The sequence below is a fragment of the Gymnoscopelus braueri genome, assembly GCF_963280865.1.
Source record: "Gymnoscopelus braueri genome assembly, chromosome: 21".
Lineage (NCBI taxonomy): Eukaryota > Metazoa > Chordata > Actinopteri > Myctophiformes > Myctophidae > Gymnoscopelus > Gymnoscopelus braueri.
The window spans coordinates 14,212,259-14,232,639 of record NC_137623.1 but is presented as its reverse complement, the minus strand read 5'-3'; the positions used below and the strand labels follow the sequence as shown (position 1 = coordinate 14,232,639).

The window sequence follows — 20,381 nt, the reverse complement described above, 5'->3', positions numbered from 1 at the left end:
GAGACAAAAAACATAAAACGAAATATGAGGTTTCAGCCCGACAGCTCCAATATGTTAAAGGGGTATTTCACTTTAAAACGCTTCGGGTATACGGCCCGGTGGCGGTGAACTCGGGGGGGTCTGTGATGGCGTTAACAAATAGCGCTCACTATTCAAGGCAACACAAAAGGTTTTGGATGACAGTTCACATGATGAAAGGTCACAGGAAGGTTCTGCGCTGCTAATTAAGTCCAATTGGTGAATGTCAGATCCACAAAGGGCAGCGCTAATCCCCAAGATATTGTCATTCTCACCTCGCCTAACTGGAAATCTCTGGAGGAGGGGCCGCGCACGCGAGTGTTTGTGTGTGTGTGTGTGTGTGTGTGTGTGTGTATGCGCACGTGCATGTGTGTGTGTGGGTGTACTTGTAGGCCAAATGTTCCCGCAAGTATAAGAATTTGAGAAATGAACATTTTGAGGACAATTTTCCTCAGAAGAGAAATGGTTGTTTCGTGGTTAATCTTTTTTTTTTTTTTTTTTTTAGATTTAAAATGATGAAAAGATTCAGGTCAGGGTCAGGGTTAAGAGGATTAAACATTCCAATGGTTAGGGTTAGGGGGATAGTCTCTATGTAGCCTGACAAATATTCCTCAACCCCTGATTGCTGCAATAGCAGTGGTATAAAGTAACTAAGTAAGTAAACGCATTGTGAGCTTGTAGATCTGCTATTTTCAAAGATCTTTTTCAAAGATATTTTTAAAAACTTTTGTAATGGGACATTCTGCATAATGAGTACTAGTACTTTAAGTACATTTTTATGGCAATACTTTTGTACTTTTACTCATAAATTTTGAATTCCAGACTTTTACTTGAAATGGAGTATTTCTACATTGTAGTATTAATACTTTTTCTACAAAATGTTAGTACTTTTTCCACCACTGATCAAGAGTCTGGAACTACACCTCCTGAATGCTGATTCCGGAAGCTGTCATCTGTTCGCCATTTCCGTTATTTTTTTTTTTTTTTTTTTAAATACATTTTCGAATTTCCATTTCTGCTAAGCAGCAAGCTATGCTTCAACTATTTTGATTCACAGTGGGACACATTGACAAGACCGCAAAGACGAAACGGAAGTGGGTGGGAGGCGGGACATCCGCTTTTAAATACGAGATTTCTGCCCAACGGCGAATTTTTTTTAATTGTGTGAGTCACAGTGGTGTAAAGTCACTAAGTACATTTACTCAAGTACTGTCCTTGAGTAGACTACAATGTGAGGTATTTATTTTACTTTACTGGAGTATTTCCAATTTTCAATACTTTTACTTACTCCACTACATCTCAAAGGCAAATATTGTACTTTTACTCCACTACAATTATTTGAGAACTTTATTAGTTACTTTGCAGATATAAATTATTGTATTATAAAACATACATTAACCACTTTAGCCCCATTTTATACCTAGGCTATTTGAAAAAAGCAAATCTACAACCTCACAACGTGAGCTTGTAGAGCTGCTATTTTCAAACATGTACTTTTACTTTTGATACTTTAAGTATATTTTGATGCCAATACTTTTGTACTTTTACTCAAGTAACATTTTGAACACAGAGTATTTTTATGTTGTGGTATTGCTACTTTTACTTAAGTAAAATATCTGAGTACTTCTTCCACCACTGGTGAGTCAACAGTCTGGCTCAAGAGACTAGTTGTAGGTAGGGTTGGAGTTACTGTATGCCAATTTCTACTTATTTGTGTGCCGGTTTAGCAGATCATATCTAAAATAGCAGATGTGCGTCACAGCGCAAAGCGTTGTGAGCTTGTAGATCGTCTATTTTCAGTGTTTGACACCGGTGCGCAACTAAGTACGAATCAGGTTTTAAAGTTAGCGTTAAACATATTAAAAATAGAAAAGCTAAAAATGGCATCTATAAAAATTGCTGTGCTAGTTTGATGTCCTCGCCGCAATGTGACGCGTTGTGAGCTTGTAGATAGTCTATTTTCACAACTAAAAAAGTATTTAAGAAAAATGTGGAATATTTTTTTAAGCATTTTAACAACATAATCTTGGATGGGTGTCCTTGGCACAATATATATATATATATATATATATATATATATAATATATATATAATTATATATAAGGACAGGGTCGTGGCCAAAAACATTAATTTGGTGGACCACTGGCATAGGCATGGCCACCGACGCTGTATAAAGTAAAACTATAGCACTAAAACTAGTGATTTTTTTTATTTTATATAAATTAAATTAGCTGCTTAATTTAAAACATCAAAGTTAAAATGAAATGAAAAATATAAAATGCTACATTGTGAACCTATAAATATAATACCATAAAAACATAATAACCTGATTGTGTGCACAGGAATGGCGTGCAGGGTGGGAAAGCGAGTGTGTGAGATCTTTAAACCATTAAGACCACATCCGTGTCATTTTTAGATTTCTTTGGCTATTCAAAAAAATAGCAGATCTACAAGCTCAGCACGGCACCGAGGGTAGCACTACGATCTTTTTTGAAAAAAATCGTGAAAATGTGTGCAAATCTTTACAAATGTCCTCTAAATCCTAACAGTTGTCTGAAAAACATTATGTTGCTATTATATCAGTGATTCTCAAACTTTTTCATGTCAAGGACGCCCCAAATAATGTGTTTGGCCGCCGATGCCCTTCAAAATATGTTGTTCCAGGAACTCCCCAGAAGCAGAGATTTGAGTAAAAAATGTTTTTTCCAAAAATATACATATTCAAAGATTCCCACAAATGTTCAAGATTTTTCAAAAAAATTGCAGATCTACAAGCTCATAGCGCGGAACAGAGTGCCGCGCTATGAGCTTGTAGATCTGCTATTTTTGAATAGCCAAAGGATAAAATAATGGTCATAGCTAAAAAATCTCAAATGACACACAGATTGCGTTCCCGGTCTTAATGGGTTAAGTGGTGAGGACATCTTCATCCCGAAGGATTCCTGTGACATTCACTGTTTAATATCTAAGACTTATGCAGATGTTCATTACAGCATAGCGTGTGAACCCAGTGGGTGTGGGACGTATATTGGAGGCCCGGGGGGGGGGGGGGGGGGGGATCTTTCCTTGACTCAGTCTAGTGACTCACTTTGACTATGTCAACAGAAGTTGACATTTCTTCACAGAGGGAATATTTTTTCCCACGTATTTTTTAAAACCATCATTATACTATGACCTTTACTGTGCATTCAGTTAATGTAATACTGGTATGGTTCTTGAGGTGGAAGAATAGACCCCCTTAACAGACGACGTCACACTGGCTCCAAACGTCATGTACTGGCTCCAAATGAAACCCATTCTGTCACTAGCCAACACAAAAGAGGGTTGAGAACAACAGGTTGAGAATTGATTGCATGAAACAATCACCTGTGCATCCAGTCTCAATGTTAGTAAACAAATAATTGGATCTATAGCTTGGTTCCAGACCATAGACCCCTCCCACTCTGAGTGGACTGCCCCTCTTGGTCTGGTGTTGCAATGTGAACCTAGGATTTATTCGGTGCAAAAATGTTATTGTCCAATGAGAGTCGGAGGTGGGGGTGGGTCTAACGACAAGCCAATCAGCGAATATCTGCTAAAGCAAGCTGTGCGATGACGTCAGATGTAGGCGGATCCGTGGATCTCTTGTGATTGGTTTAGGGAAATTCGAATCCCCTCCCCCCCCTCGTAATCGCCTACACTGGAGCCAATGCCAGACTGGAGCTCCACGCAGCTTCAGGCTGATAATCAGGCTTTAGTGGAAGAAGGCAGTTTTGGTGACATGTCACCAGGTCACCAAAACTGCCTTCTTCCAACTCAAGAACATCGGCCGTCTCTGGCCCCTCTCTGTCAAGTAACTAAGAACATTGATTTCAGTCCTTAGTCTTAGCCTTTTCTTAGTGTTTCTCCCCCCCCCCCATGTAAAGCGTCTGTGTTATATAAATTGTGTATGTGTTATTATTATTACAACTTTACTGTGACATGATTTATTTCTTTGTTCTTTTATTTTAAGCTGTGCAGAGATGAAACATGAATGGTATTTAATTATTACTTTCAATCCGTTTTCATCTGTTCATCACTCATTGGTGTCCTCAGGATGCCAGGGAGGGAAAGGGGGAGAAAGGCACCCTGTTTATGGAGACCTGTGTTTCCCACAGGGAGGGAAAGGGGGAGAAAGGCACCCTGTTTATGGAGACCTGTGTTTCCCACAGGGAGGGAAAGGGGGAGAAAGGCACCCTGTTTATGGAGACCTGTGTTTCCCACAGGGAGGGAAAGGGGGAGAAAGGCTGCACCCTGTTTATGAAGATCTGTGTTTCCCAAACGGTGTGCTGAGGATTTTCTCACAACCACACATTATTATAGTAATTATATTATGAATAATAAATCACTGTTTAATTACCTTTTAATGTACTGTATACAGATTGTAACCACTTTCAACCTGGAGTCCTTGTTTTGGGCATGTTATCACACTAAATTATTAATTTCTTTCTTTTTCTTTCTTAATGTATTATTATTGTTATTATTTGTTTTTTCATTCATACATTCATTCCACACATTTGTGGCCTTTTTCACTATGAATATAGGTGTGCTGTATTCATAGTGAAAAACAACCGATCCTGAATTGAATTGAATTGAATAATTGTATTGAATTACAGGGATACAAACACATTCATTTTCAAGAGATGTTACAAAGCTCACCGCGGGATTGAGAAGCTTGTAACCGTGGGGGGGGCAGCCAGGCGGGGAACACACACTAAGACCCATTAGAATTCAAGTGGAGCCATGATGTTACGCAGCTTTAAACAAGAAAGATGCCGCGCCGCAAACAGCTCGTTACGCTAGTTACCTTCCATCGTTCATTTGCACAGCAACTTCCTGGTTTGAGCCAAGGAAGGTTTTGAAAGGAAGAGTCGTGCTGTCCGCCCTCAAGATAGTCGTGCAATCCGCCTTCTATCCAGGTTTGCCACTCATGGGTGGCAAACCTCGCACAGGAAGTTTGATTAAATACATTGCTGTGGATGGAGCCGGTGGGACCAGCTCATGAACAAACATTATTTCTGAATGATTGTGACCTTTGTCATATAATCGGTTCAGGAATATAAAAGAATGTGACGGGTTGTTTTCTTGCTATTCGATGTGCAAAGCACATCATTTTATTGAGACATCTAAACAGCGGCAGGTATCGTTTCTGTCTCGGAGGTCTCGCAAGATTAGGCTGCAAGACAGGAAAAGGGGGACAGTCGAACTAAAGAGTTCTACTAACTAACTAAAGATACTAGCAAAAACAAATGAAAACTAAACTGAATTTGAAAACAAAATCAAGAGTAAATACAAATTAAAACAAAAAGTACTCAAGGATAATAACATTGTTGTGTGCGCAGGAATACCATGCAAGATGAGAGAGAGCAAGTATGTAAGATCTAGCCTAATCTGACCCTTTCCTTGCATTTAATATAATATAATATATAATATAACCTCTGTGTCTCATTGTTCTGCTCTCCTGGTGGCCAGTAACAAAGTAGATCCACTTGAGTACTGTACTTAAAGGTAGATATATTTATAAGGTAGATTTATTTTTTTAAATAAGTGCTAAATAACAAAAAAAATATTTGGATGGTAATCATTGCTATAGAGTGTTTGTTCAGTAACAGGAGTCTCCATGTCTCTCCAGCTTTTTAGAAAACATCAAATTAATTTTCAGGTCAGGATACAAATTGCACCCGATCAGGAGAGAGAACTCAGTCAGAATAAAGGATAAACAAGTGAAATTGGAAGTGATGAGACAAAGAAATTAGAAGACACAATTGGAACTGGAACAAATGGGTACTCTCTCATGATTGGCTGAAATTTTGCCACCCACCTGAAAATGTATTTTATCTAGAGCGGCAGGGACGCAGCACGCACGCACGCACGCACGCACGCACGCACGCACGCACGCACACACGCACACACGCACACACGCACACACGCACACACGCACACACGCACACACGCACACACACACACACACACACACACACACACACTCCAGAATTGCGGGTATATTTCAAGTTTAGAAAGAAAATAAAAATAGTTTTTTGTTTGTGATTGTTGAAACAAACAAACGATAACCAACTGAAACTGCATTGTGCGTTTACAAAACTGTGTAAAACTAACTGAATATAGTCAAAATGCCCTTTGTTTTAGTTTTTGTATTGTATTTATTTGTGTTGTGTAGCATTTTGGATTGATGTGAAATCTTCATGCAACATTTATTTTATTTTATTACACAATACTTATTCTGACCCTTTTGAATCCTGCTCCTGACAAATAAAGTATGGAAAAAACTAAAACTAATACTAAGCAGTTTTAAAAAAAACGAGCAAAAACTAAGCATTTAAAAAGAAAAACGAGCAAATCTGGTCTAAAGACTAATTAAAACTAACTGAATTAGAAAATAAACGGTCAAAACGAACTAAAACTAAACTATAGTGAAAAATCCAAAACTATCATAACCTAGTTCTACCCGACAGCAACGATATCTGCTCCATCCCCAAAGCAGTGTGACTCCCAGCCTTGCAAAAATAAAACCTAAGGCTATTTTACAGTTTGAGCCAAGTGCTAGTGGAGAAATTCAACCACCTATCCTCCACTGCCCTGACCAATTTGGTGCCCCAGGCAAGATTTCAACAGAGAAGGTAGAACACAGTGAAAATCCTCAGCGTTAAGTTAACCAGTGGTGGAAAGTAACACCCGCTGCCCACTAGCTGTGAAATATGGATAAGGGAGCTATTCATTATACCGACTCCATCATTTGCGCATGGAGGTGCATGTGCCCGTGGGCGTGTTGTTGAATTATCCCCAAAATTGCTATTTTTACCACACACGTTTTGGAAAGCGCATATAGCGGAATCTGAAACCACGCGCTATGCCAAATTGGTTTGGTAGAGCGCGCCTGCAATGGACATGTCGGGAGACGGCCAGGGCGCACAACGGCACAACATTCGAAGGCTCCCTCTCTCCTAATTCTAAACAAATCTCTGTGATTCTAATTTTCCTATAATCAGCAGAAGTGCAGTGGAGCCTGCAGCAGGCCTACCACCTACTCATAGTTCCAGTTCCAAAAAAGCCCTGTCCACTAGAAAATAATGATTATAGGCCAGTAGCACTAACCTCCAATGTGGTTAAATCCCTGGAGAGAATTATAACTGAGGAGCTCCGTAAGGAAACAGAGCGATCACTAGATCCGCATCAATTTGCCTATGCAAGGAACCGCGGAACTAGTGATGCGATTTCTACACTAGCTCACTGTGTATTGAAGCATATAGAGCACACAAAAACATTATGCAAGACTTCTCTTTGTTGATTTTAGCTCGGCCTTCAACACAATCCATCCAGATATTCTTCTCCGTAAATTAGCTGATCTGAAGGTGAATCCGTTTTTAATTAAGTGGTATTTTTCCTTTTTATCTAATAGGCCACAACAGGTGAGATTTAACTCAGCACTCTCTGATAAGGCAGTGAGTAGTACAGGGGCCCCTCAGGGGACAGTTAGCTCGTCCCTTTTGTTTACTTTATACACAAATGATTGTGTCAGCTCACAACCCAATCAGTATGTATTTAAGTTCTCTGATGACACTGTAATCCTCAGTCTACTCACAAGTGACCAAACATTCCCTCAGTAAAATGAAGGTAAATGACTTCAAGGTCAAAGTCGATGACACAATCATCACTAGCAACCCTGCTGAAAAAACCAGCTTAGACCAGCCTAAGCTGGACCAGCTGGTTTTAGCTGGTCTTGGTGGTTGACCACCTTAAGGTGTGTTTTGGACGTCCAAAACACACCTTAAGCTGGTCTTGGTGGTTGACCAGCTTAAGGTGGTAGGTTTTGCTGGTTTAAACTGGTAGCTGGTTTAAGCTGGTAGCTGGTATTTTTGATGGTTTAGCTGGTTTAAGCTGGTAGCTGGTATTTATGATGGTTTAGCTGGTTTAAGCTGGTAGCTGGTATTTTTGATGGTTTAAGCTGGTAGCTGGTATTTTTGATGGTTTAGCTGGTTTAAGCTGGTAGCTGGTATTTATGATGGTTTAGCTGGTTTAAGCTGGTAGCTGGTATTTATGATGGTTTAGCTGGTAGCTGGTTTAAGCTGGTTTAAGCTGCTATCTGGTATTTATGTGTATTCAGGTGTATTCTGGATATGCAGTGACCAACTTTGCTGGAGAGGATGCATGATCATGGTGAATTTCAGCCAGGTGCCCACAGCACGTGGTATATTTAAAAAAACAGTAGCCTACAGTAGCCTATATAAAAGTGAGCAAAATCCACAAAGTCATAAATAATCATGTATCAATTTCATACATAACAATAATTTATTAAACACTTATAAAAAACCCTCAAAAACAACATTTAAATAACAAATAAATGTATAAATAAACACATAAATACATGAACTTCAACCTGAGGAACACACTAACACACACACAGTGTTCAAATGACTGGAAAAGAGTGAGAGAATATGAAAAATCGGACAGATCCGTCTTGATTACATGACTATGGAGATACTGTATACCGATGTGTGTGATGTTTGGAAAACATCTGTAAAGTTGCAGCCAAAAATGTGTCTTGCAAAAATCGGCCTGCTGGTGGCGCTATAAAGCATTACCCCCCCTACACAGACACACAATTTCTTGTCCTTTCTATTGATGTCCTGGCCATGGTCCATGGCCTTCCTCTTTGTGAGAATGTTCTGCCCCTGCAGCCACCAATGGAAACAGTCTGAAAGAAAACAAACAAGAACCCCCAACAATAAAACAAATATAATTAGCAATATACTGCATGGGGTGAGTTAAATGAATTGTGATGTTTTGAGAAAAACTTAACTAACGTAACTTAAACTTCACCCATTTTCAACCTTATCTTCATATAACTAACTGATCCTCGCTAATGTTCATTATACAATGGCACCATTTCTGTCTACTCGTTCTGCCACTCATTGGTGGAATGTGGACAGTTCAGAAACCTGCCTACCAGTGACATCACCAATGGAGATTCCAAGCTAATAGAAACTACAGTGTGTCTCTACCTGGAAAGTTTGCATGCAGAAGTAGAAGCCATTGTTCTTGCATTAATAATGAACAAATAAAGTTGTTCTAAATGACCAAACCTGCCTACCGATGATGTCAAAGGTAGGCAGGTTTCTAAACTGTCCACGACCTATCAACGAAACACAGAGTGAGTAGACATAAATGGTGCCATCTTAAAATGTGTATTAGTGAGGAGCAATTATATGAAGATGAGTTGAAAATGGGGTGAAGTGTTTTTTTAACCCCGTGTTTCAGTTCAGTTAGAAAACATGCATTTGAATGAAAAAGGTGGGTGGACAGTGGGCAGGCAATAAGTCAGATGGCTACAATGGACAACAACAATTTGGGGGAAAAAGCTACCCCTGCCACACATGCATGTAGGGCTGCCACTACCAATTATTCTACTTGCGATTATTCTATTGATTACTTTTTTGATCTACAAGCTCACAACACGTCCAACGAGTTGCAAGCTTGTAGATCGGCATTTCTTTCAGCCATAAAATCGATTTTATTACAATAGAGTATTTTCTTTTATGATTGATTAATAAGCTTAATATAATCTCTTTTCCAGAAGGTGACATTCCCGTTTCCCGATCAGTTTTTCATAGCTTCATTTGATTGGCTCGGCAGCAGATATAAATTGGAAACAACCAACATCTCCATATGTGTTTCTGGTTGAAACAGTATGCTGCTGAGACAACCAAATGAAGGTATGAAAAACTGAACAGGTAACGCTAACGGGAATTCCACCTTCTGGAAAAGAGAACTACAGTCATGCACAGAGCAGATTGAATTATGAGATCAAGTCATAATGAACCCCCCCACCCCTCAGTAAACATACCTCTTCTGAGTCCTGCGGTCAGGGGGGTTTGGCCTCCCCCTTGCTAGTGGGGCATTCTTTGTAAGGCTCCTGCATGGTCTTCAGGGTTGTTGTCCCCCAAATGGCAACAGCAAGCTCCTTCATGAACAGGGAGTCCTTGGTGTTTGCTGCCACCATCTTCCAGATCTCCTTTTCGAGCCACACACCAGAGCCAATCTGGACCTGAAACAGAAGAAAACAACACATGTTTTAGAAATTAAAAAACATTTTACCATGACATTTCAGACTCATTTTTGACAAAAGCAGGCCCACTTCAAACAGAATTTACTGTAAAGAAATTACATTTTCAAGGACCCCCAAATGTGGACCCATTTAGAAAAGAGTTGGTGCCATGGACCTCCAATAGAGAAGATGTTAATTGTTGGATTACATTTAGTACAGAATTCTACAACTGTCTATACTGTAGGTGGGGAGAGTTGAAGTAATTCTTATACAGTACATTGTCATTGGATTACATTCTAGCTGGTAAAATAGTAGTGAAATTAACCTTTTCCACCCGGCATCCCTATTTTGTTCATGCCATAGGCAAAACTGTTCAAAAATAGTTCAAAAATAGCAAAACATAGCTGATCTACAAGCTCACGATGCATCATGACACGTTGCCTATTTTTGAAATGATAACTGTTTCTTATTTAGCTGGGGACACTGTGGAACCCCACTTTTAAGAACCACTGTCCTACACAGTATGTTTCTTCAATACCTTGTCACCGTTGCCGTCAAACATCCCAGGTGTCGATGCCAAATCGTCTGACTCGGGGGAAGAGGAAACGGAGGAAGTTGCAACTGAAAATGTAGAGAATCATATTTAAGCTCCTTTTGGCAGTATCACAGTACTTATATTGTACACATTGTCACCATTTTCCGTAGAACAGTATCACTGTCTAAACACACCTATGCTGTCACTGGTTTGCTTATCTGCAGCAGGGATGTCAGGCTTTGCTGCAGAGCTATATTGGGGCCCTTCCTCCAGTTTCTGTTTTGCAATCTCTAATTTGTTGCATCTTAAAGCATGAACAGGGTACGGAAAAATAAAAAATAAAAACTGAATTGATGTATGCCTTAGTAGGATACCAGTTTAATAATGAGCCTAGCATCTGTCCACTCCATTTAACATGCTTTCTATATAATGTTTTTTAACATTTGTGGTCAAGATCTAAGTAAAAAAGAACATGAGAACAAATAACCAACATATCGATATATACAAAAAGAGAAGAGCAAACTCATGCAACTGTTTCGTTAACATTAGTCATTGCTTACTTAGTTTTAAGATGCTGTAGGTCCAGCTCCAACTCTTTGGCCTTCTTCTGGGTATGACTGTACTTGACATTTCGTCGTGGATAGCTTGGGGAACAACAGCATCTCCACCGTATTCAGACGAGTCAGAGTCTAAAGGTAGTGCAAGTAATATATTTTGGATAAAACAAGATGTTTTTTGTTAGAAAGTTAAAGTGGAATAAAATGTAATTTTATGCAACCTGTATCGTAGAGTATATTAATACAATATAACTTATACAATCTGTATGTTAGAGTATGTTAATACAAATAAAAACTGAACCAAAAATAGCAGATCTACAAGCTCATAGCGCGCCACTCGGTGTCGCGCTATGAGCTTGTAGATCTGCTATTTTTGAAGCCAAAGGTCTAGCCAAAGAAATCAAAACAATTACACAGATGCGTTCCTGGTCTAAATGGGTTCAAATTTTGTATGCCCACTTCTTTGTGTCATCACTTCCAATTGTAACTTATTTATCCTGTATCCTGTATGAGTTCTGATTGGTTAAATTTGGTATTCCTGGAAATGCATTTTCGGCTTACTAAAGAGGTGGAGAGTCTGGGAGACCCCTGTTACTGAACAAGCAATGTTTACTTTAACATTTAACAAAACAATATCACTTTACCTTCAAACTGTTTTCTTCTCTTTGTGGGAGGGGGGGGGGGGCATAACACATAATGGTTCTCTCTGGGTTCCTTTTTCTCTTTTAGTAGGGCTGCAAACCATTCATTTTGGCCACTGCAGCCAAAGAAATGTGTAATAATAACACACACAGACAGACAGACAGACAGACAGACAGACAGACAGACAAGGGAATCATTAATGTTCAGAGTTCACGGGATATTAAAACACTCTGTAGCTTCATCACTGAAAGCGTGTGTCCACACACACACACACACACACACACACACACACACACACACACACACACACACACACACACACACACACACACACACACACACACACACACACACACACACACACACACACACACACACACACACACACACACACACACACACACACAATATTCTGAATTTAGTTTTGAGCGGCACATAGGCAAGCAGTAGTGGCCTATAGTATAAATTATATTGTATATTCCCACTATAATTTATTGTAATTATTGTCATAATCCCTTTATCAAGACAAATTAAATAACTAAATGTGTAGAGTTGGGTCATGACATGAGTCACTTGTGATTGACTTCGAACACAGCAGCCTACGCACTTAATTATCAATACAGTAATAGTAGGCTAAAACGCCTACATAAATAGTATTTCTGTGTGTCAACACTCACCTAAAATGTCCGCCGCTTCTTCTTCTTTCTTTTATCTTCTCTGAAGCCGGTTTATAATTATTTTTGATGAATCCAAAGCAACGCAATAAACTTTCTACTGAAGTGAGAGCTGCAGCCTGCAGGCAGCTCGACTCAGATAGCATTCATTCTCCCCGCGTATCGCGAGCGGTAGTTCAAGGGTCACAAGCCTGCTGAGACAGTGTTGCCAGATTTTGTGAGAGAAATAAGCAGCCAGGTCTGTGAAAAAAATTAAGCCCAAAAGAAGCGACATTTAAACCTATTTGAAAATAGCCGATCTACAAGCTCACAGTGCGTCGCATTTGCAACACATTGTGAGCTTGTAGATCTGCTATTTTCAAAAATAATAAGTGAAATATTTCACTATTAATATTTACAAGCAACTTTACAGAAAAACAAGCCCAAAGTCACTTATAATAAGCAGATATGGCAACACTGCTCAGGGCCCATAAAGGGCCCGCTTCTCTGTAAAAACAGATGTACAAGCTCACAACACGTCAAATTGCGACAAGATGTAGATCTGTAGATCTGTTCATTTTGGTAACCATAGCAAAAAAAAGTGTTATTTAGAATCAAACTAGCATATTATTTGCCAATTGCGAAATTAAGTAAATAAGTTTGGATGAATGTTGTCAGGATAATAATAATACATTATTATTATTATTATTATTATTATTATTATTATTATTATTATTATTATTATTATTATTAAATATAATATTTATGTCACATCACAAGAAAAGGACAAGAAATGTAAAGTAAAATACAATGCAATACAATACAATACAATACAATACAATACAATACAATACAATACAATACAATACAATACAATAAAATATACTGTATATACTGGGGGGGGGGCAATAAACAGAAGAAAATCTTCACAGTCTAATGGCAGGTATGATGTCTCCCCGGGATCCAAACTAGTTAAAATAGCAGATCTGCAAGCTCACAACGCTTGTAGATCTGCTATTTTCACTGCATGCTTTTTTTTATTAATTGATGGAATTTCTTAGATTTTGTATTTATTTGTTTTTTTATTGATGAAGATTTTAGATTTTTGGGTGGGAAATGTTTTGAAATAATATAGTAATATATTTTTGTAGGAAACAAAAAAAGGGATCTTTCCTCGTGATGTGTACATGACCCACAAATGGGCCCCGACCCACTGTTTTGGGAAACACACACGTGATCTAACCCAGTGGTCCTCAACCCTTTCAGGCCGCGACGTCCCAAAATAATCATATTTGAACTGGGGACCCCCCACCCTTAAAGCACTTGGAATGTAGGAGTTGATGCATTACGTTTAGTTTGACTCTATTGTGAAAATAGCAGATCTTCAAGCTCACAACGCCTCGCAAGGAAGGTGTTGTGAGCTTGTAGATCTGCTATTTTCAAAATGTTTTCTTATATTATTATTATTGTTAGACAATTTGGCCAATGTTTGACATTTTTTTATAGTATAGTTTGTTGATTACTTTTGATGCAGTAATGGTGTTTTTTTTTTAGGTACTAAAAAGGTCTTAAAGGTCCTTAAATTATCACTTCACTGTCATCTGGGGACTGGGACCACCCCCAAATCACGTGGGGACCCCCCTGGGAGTCCCGATCCACATGTTGGATCGGGATCTAACCAAACTTGACCAGCTGCTAAGCTGGTCTTTGCTGGTCTGTCCAGTGTCCAGCCATCTGACCAGCTAAGTCTAGCTGGTAAGCTGGTCTTTGCTGGGAAGTCCACCCATTTGACCAGCAAAGACCAGCTACCAGCTTGGCTTTGCTGGTCAGTCCAGCCAGCCAGCTGGCTGACCAGCAAAGACCAGCAGAATCCAGCTTAGTGACCAGCTAACCAACTACACTGGCAAACCAGCCTGACCAGCCTGACCAGCTTGTCCAGCCTGGTATGCCATCTAAACCAGCTTAAGACCAGCTAAGACCAGCTAAAACCAGCTAAAACCAGCAACCACCATAAGCTGGTCTGTGCTGGTTTTTTCAGCAGGGAAAGAAGAGATTACCTATTTGGGATGTATTCTTGACAAATACCTGACAGGTGAAAGCATGGCAACAAAGGTGGTCAAAGGAGTAAACCAGAGAACCAGATTTATGGGCAGAGTTTCCTCTTTTGTCAACCCTCAGGCCCTCAGGACCCTCTCAGGGGCCCTGATTCAGCCCCTTTTTTACTATGCTAGCTCCTCTTGGTACTCCTACACCTCAGTGTCACTGAAGACTAAGCTTCAAACCTCCCAAAACAAACTGATCCGACTACTTCTCGGACTGGGGCCCATGACCCACCTCTCTCCCACTCACTTTGCCAGCCTAGGCTGGCTCAGGGTGGAAGACAGGGTTAAACAACTAAAAATGGGTCTGGTCTTCAAAATTGTAAATGCAGATTTGCCCGAAATGCCCCCTATACCCGCATATCTGTATAAATACCTCGAAAAAGTTAGTGACACCCACGAAACTAGAGGGAGCGTAAACAACAATCTGGTACCACCCACCCATAAAACAAACATGGGAAAATTCTCCTTCTATAGCACAGCCACCAAGGAATGGAATAGTCTAACCCCATCCCTCAAAAAATGCAGTTCGCTGGGCTCATTCAAAACAGCCCTAAAAACTCATCTTTCTGGAGGCCGAAAGAGGAGCTAGTACCAGTTTCCCTGTAGACAGACGACCCACCCCCTCCTCTTTTTTGTACATATTTTGTATTTCCTCATGCTTTTTTTGTATATAATTTTTATTTTTCCATGCTTCCCCCCCCCCCCTTTTTTTGTACATTTATTTTTTATTTTATTTTTTCCATGCTTCTTCTTTTTTTTGTACATAGTGGTATTTTTTCTGTATTATCTGTATTTTCATGTTGATTTTTGTACTGTTTGGTTGCTACTATATATGTCTATGAAATTAATTCAAGGACCCCAACGGAAACAAGTCCACAAGGACTTTTTTGGCCGGACCTTTTAGACAAAAGCATTATAAATGTAACTGTGTTGTTTTACATTCTTTTGCCTAATAAAAATTTCAATCAATCAATCAATCAGTGAATGTGACATCAGTAGCCATACAACTGGAGTGGACAGGTTTGTAGGATGGTGTGATGAACACCACTTACAAATTAATGTAAGGAAAACTGAGGAGATTGTGGTGGATCCCAGGTCCATAGGAGACCACACCACGATCACCATTCATGGTAATGACATCAAACAGGTCACCTCCTATAAATATCTAGGAGTACAGATCGATTGTGAAATGAGCTGGCACACTCATGTGACAAGTGTGTGTGCAAAAATACACCAGCGCCTTAATTTTCTCCGTAGGCATAGACTCTTTGGTGTATGTAAACATAATGCTGATCTTTTATAGTGCTAGTATAGAGTCTGTTGTTAGATATGGTATCACCAGTTGGTTCGGAAACCTGACGGTAAAGTATAAGTCTGAGATCCTTAGATTAGTCAAAATGTCAGGGAAGATTATGGGGTATGTCCACACCCCCCATTACCCTCCAGGTCATGTTTGAGCAGCCCACCATTGGGCTGGCTAAGAAGATTGTGTCTGACTCCTCTCAGGTAGGAGGTACGGGACCCACGCGTTCAACTACAATAGGTACAAGTACTCCTTTGTCAATTACACTCCTCAATGATGTCCTTGCGGTGGGCAGACGGCGGGGCAGAAGGTTTTGAGGTGCGCTAAGGTGTTGGTCTGATTGCACTATATGCTGAATGAGGTGGCTATTATTAGTTATTATTATTATGGAGGGTGATGACTAGGAAAACGGACTGTACATGTCACTGTGTGTTTATGTTTTTGTTTTTGTCTTTGTCCTGTACTCAGTGGTGGAAAAAGTACTACAATTCTTTACTTAAGTAAAAGTACCAATACTGCAATATAAAAATACTCTGTTACAAGTAAAAGTCCAGAATTAAAAATGTACTCGAGTAAAAGTACAAAAGTATTGGCATCAAAATGTACTTAAAGTACCAAAAGTAAAAGTACTAAATATTTGAAAATAGCCGATCTACAAGCTCACAACGCGTCGCGATGCGACGCGTTGTGAGCTTGTAGATCTGCTATTTTCAAATAGCCTATGTATAAAATAGGGCTAAAGTGGTTAATGTATGTTTCATTATATCATACTTTATATCTGAAAAGTAACTAAAGTTTTCAAAAAATTGTAGTGGAGTAAAAGTACAATATTTGCCTCTGAGATGTAGTGGAGTAGAAGTAAAAGTATTGGAAATTGGAAATACTCAAGTAAAGTACAAATACCTCAAAATTGTACTTAAGTACAGTACTTAAGTAAATGTACTTAGTTACTTTCCACCACTGCCTGTACTGTATGCTATTGTGTATGCTGCTGGTCTGTGTGTCCAAGACAAATTTCTCCTAAGGGAGACAAAATAAAGTAAACCTTGAACCTTGAACCACGGCCCAAGAAACGAATCACGGCAGAAATAAATGTTTGGATCGGGGGGGGAGTCTGGTGCAACGCTCAGGTCCTGGACCTGGTGAGACGAAGGAGGGGCCCGGCCAGGAGGCCATCCACAGAGCCTAGTCCCTCCTAGATTACAAAAATATTAAATGCTCTCTAAATCAGTAACATGTATGTGATACGTATGTCTATCAAATGTGGTTTTATTGAAAGGGAATCAAAGGCTAGAGCCTATGAAGTAAACGTCGGGCGTATGGTGTCCAATGTTAAATCCCCTCAGTGCGGCTGCTGCGACAGGAGCAGTGTTGCCAGAATTTGCGGGAGGAATAAGCAACCAGTTATATGAAAACAAGCCCAAAAGAAGCGACTATAATAGGCCACATGAGCACCTTCAAACCTTTCTTTGTAAATGTGTGCCCTCCTTGATCATACTACAGCGTCACACAAAAGTATCAAAAGTAGCAGATCTACAAGCTCGAAAAGTGGCGCGAAGGGACTTATATTGTTACTTTTGCATTTTATTTTATTTGAATCCTGAAAAGTAACGGTTTTGAACATTTGGACAGACCCGACAGAGACGATATTACAGCATCTGAGTACATCTTACTCATATGCTGTACTTTACTTTAATTATTTAATCAAGTACATTTTGAATACTAGACTTTTACTTGTAACAGAGTATTTCTGCATTGTGGTATTGATACTTTTACGCAAGTAAAAAAACAAACACTCGGAGACACTGTTGAAAGCAGAGCGAAACAAAATATTTTTCAAAGGCACATTTTAAGGTGCCTTTTAATATTGTGTTTTCTGTAGAAATGTCAACAAGGATCAAAAGGACACACATAACATTTAAAGGCATGGTGCTGAACTCCAAGAGAACATGGGGCAAAGGCAAAAAGATGAGTTGGCCCGCCTCACACACCGTAGCTCCCATTGAAGGTACTGTACAGTGTGTGAAGCTTCATTTTCTATGAAAAATACATAATACATATTTTTCAATTCTCTAAAAAGAAAAAGAAATTGGGGGGGGGGGGGGGGTCTGCCCTCTCTCTCTCTCACTCTTTTTTTACCCATTCAATCCGCGAACGCATCTGTGTCATTTTCTTTGGGCTATTAAAAAATAGCAGATAAGCTCAAGCTTGTACATCTGCTATGTTTTTTTTTAATGTGTGCAAATATTTGAATATATATATATATATATATATTAAAGCGAACATTTGTAACTTAAAGCGTTGCTTCTGGGGGGGTCCCTGGAAAAAAAAAACATTTTGAGATGGGGGTCCGGGGCCAAAACTAAAAATGTTTTCTAAATGCTAACCGCATGTTGCTATATCAGTGGTGCTCCAACTTTTTCATGTCAAGGACCCCCAAAATGATATGTATTTGGCCGCGGACCCCCATCTCAAAATATTTAGTTAGAAGCAAAGATTTGAGTTACAAATGTTCGCTTTAAAATATATATATTCAAAGATTTGCACAAATGTTCAAGATTTTTCTAAAAAAATAGCAGATCTACAAGCTCATAGCGCGGCACTCGGTGCCGCGCTATGAGCTTGTAGATCTGCTATTTTTGAATAGCCAAAGAAATCTTAAAATGACACAGACGCAATTCCCGGTCTTAATGGATTCATAAACAGTAGACATGTAAGGGAAAGTATAGAGAAGTGATCATCCTTATTGTCCCACAATCCAATCTCCCCAATTTTGATGATATTTCTCATGATATTTACTTCTTTTTTTTTGCCCCGGTGTGTTACGACACGTTGAGAGCTTTTTCCGCGAATGAAAGTGGCTCAAGTGATTAACGCACCTTCAACCCCTGGCATTTCAAAAGTTGTGAAAAGTACGAGCTCACAACATGTTGCATCGTGACGCGTTGTGCGCTACCTCCATGACACTGTCATAACAAAGTATAACATAGGGCTTAAGTGGGTTTAAAACAAAACAAAAAAACTGCGACGGTGGCAGAGGCCAAGCTTGTTACGTAAGCTGGCTTTTGGATCACAAAAAAATATTTTGGCCAATGTTCCCTTCCAGAATTTAGACGCTGGGGTTCAAGTGGTTAAAGTTACAAGTCCAAGAACAACAAACAGCAAAAGCAATGTCTGTTACTTTTCAGGATTCAAATTAAAAAAACATCAAAAGTAGCAGATCCACAAGCTCAAAACGCGTCGCTTCGTGCCGCGTTTCGAGCTTGTAGATCTGCTACTTTTGATGTTTTTGTGTGAAGCTGTAGTGTCAGTAGGCGTTCATTTACAAAAAAACACAAAAAGGTAAAGTAAGGAGATAGGAGGTTTCTGCCCGACAACAACAAATAGTTCCGACTCTGTGTCTCTCTCTCTGTCTAACCCTACCTAAATCTCTCTCTCACGATTTGTTTTCCCATGTTGGGGAACGTACTGTAGTTCCCTCAGCCCAATGTTCCCTCAAAACTAACCCTATAATTCCAACCCTATCCCTACAACCCCAACCATAACCTGGGGGAACATAGGGCTGTCCCCAGCTGTTCACCACCCCTCTTTCTTTCTTTCCCTGTTTGTTTGTACTCTCCTGTTCTATTTCTCACTCTCTTCTGCTCTCTGTCTCTTCCACCTACCTCTCTTCTTGTTCCTCTCTCCACCTACCTCTCTGCTTCTTCCTCTCTCATCTACCTCTCTTCTTCTTCCCTTTCCCTCTCTGCTCCATCCTTCCCTCAAACCCATTCACCCTTCTCCTCTCTATTTATACCTTCCTCAAATCTCTCTCTCTCTCTCTCTCTCTCTCTCTCTCTCTCTCTCTCTCTCTCTCTCTCTCTCTCTCTCTCTCTCTCTCTCTCTCTCTCTCTCTCTCTCTCTCTCTCTCTCTCTCTCTCTCTCTCTCTCTCTCTCTCTCTCTCTCTCTCTCTCTCTCTCTCTCTCTCTCTCTCTCTCTCTCTCTCTCTCTCTCTCTCTCTCTCTCGTGGTGTCCGCGTGCGAGCATGAAGGGAGGATCATTCCAGCTGTAGTGAATGCTCCAGTGGTCTCTGGGCTCATGGTGGAGTGGAAAGAGTCCTGCAGAGAGAACCCCCATATCTATCTCCTCTCTCTCTGTCCTCCAGTCCTTCCATCTCATTCCTCCATTACTGAGGCTATGACTTAGCATTCCACTCTAGTTCAGCTCTGTCATTATCTGCCCAAACTGCCCAAGCAAACAGGGTATACCCATCAGTAGGTAGAGTGAGAGCTGTACATGTGACCCAATAGTATACGGATTATTATTCAAAATCTAACCCCTTGATTTTTTATATTCCATCCTGATTGGCTAAGATTCACATCTAAAGTTTGCTGTAGTGGCTTTGAACAAAATGTCGCAAATCATGAACGCAGCGTCCGATTGCGGTCAAACTTTGCACGCACATTCACACTATGTTGAGGAACAAATGCCAACCCTTTTAACATTGGCC

At 39.8% G+C, this 20,381-nt stretch overlaps 1 protein-coding gene across 1 annotated transcript; it reads right to left on the bottom strand.

Annotated features, from left to right (window-relative positions):
* Positions 1–8,320: 8,320 nt before the first annotated feature.
* On the bottom strand, positions 8,321–12,620 carry LOC308077261 (uncharacterized protein). The gene is made up of 6 exons (XM_080417883.1): positions 12,511–12,620; positions 11,836–11,948; positions 11,195–11,323; positions 10,638–10,720; positions 9,899–10,099; positions 8,321–8,749 (listed from the first exon to the last, which is right to left on the bottom strand). Exons 3-5 carry the CDS (start codon positions 11,262–11,264, stop codon positions 9,917–9,919), a joined length of 336 nt encoding a protein of 111 aa, XP_080274009.1. The 5' UTR covers positions 11,265–11,323; positions 11,836–11,948; positions 12,511–12,620; the 3' UTR covers positions 8,321–8,749; positions 9,899–9,916.
* Positions 12,621–20,381: the final 7,761 nt, after the last annotated feature.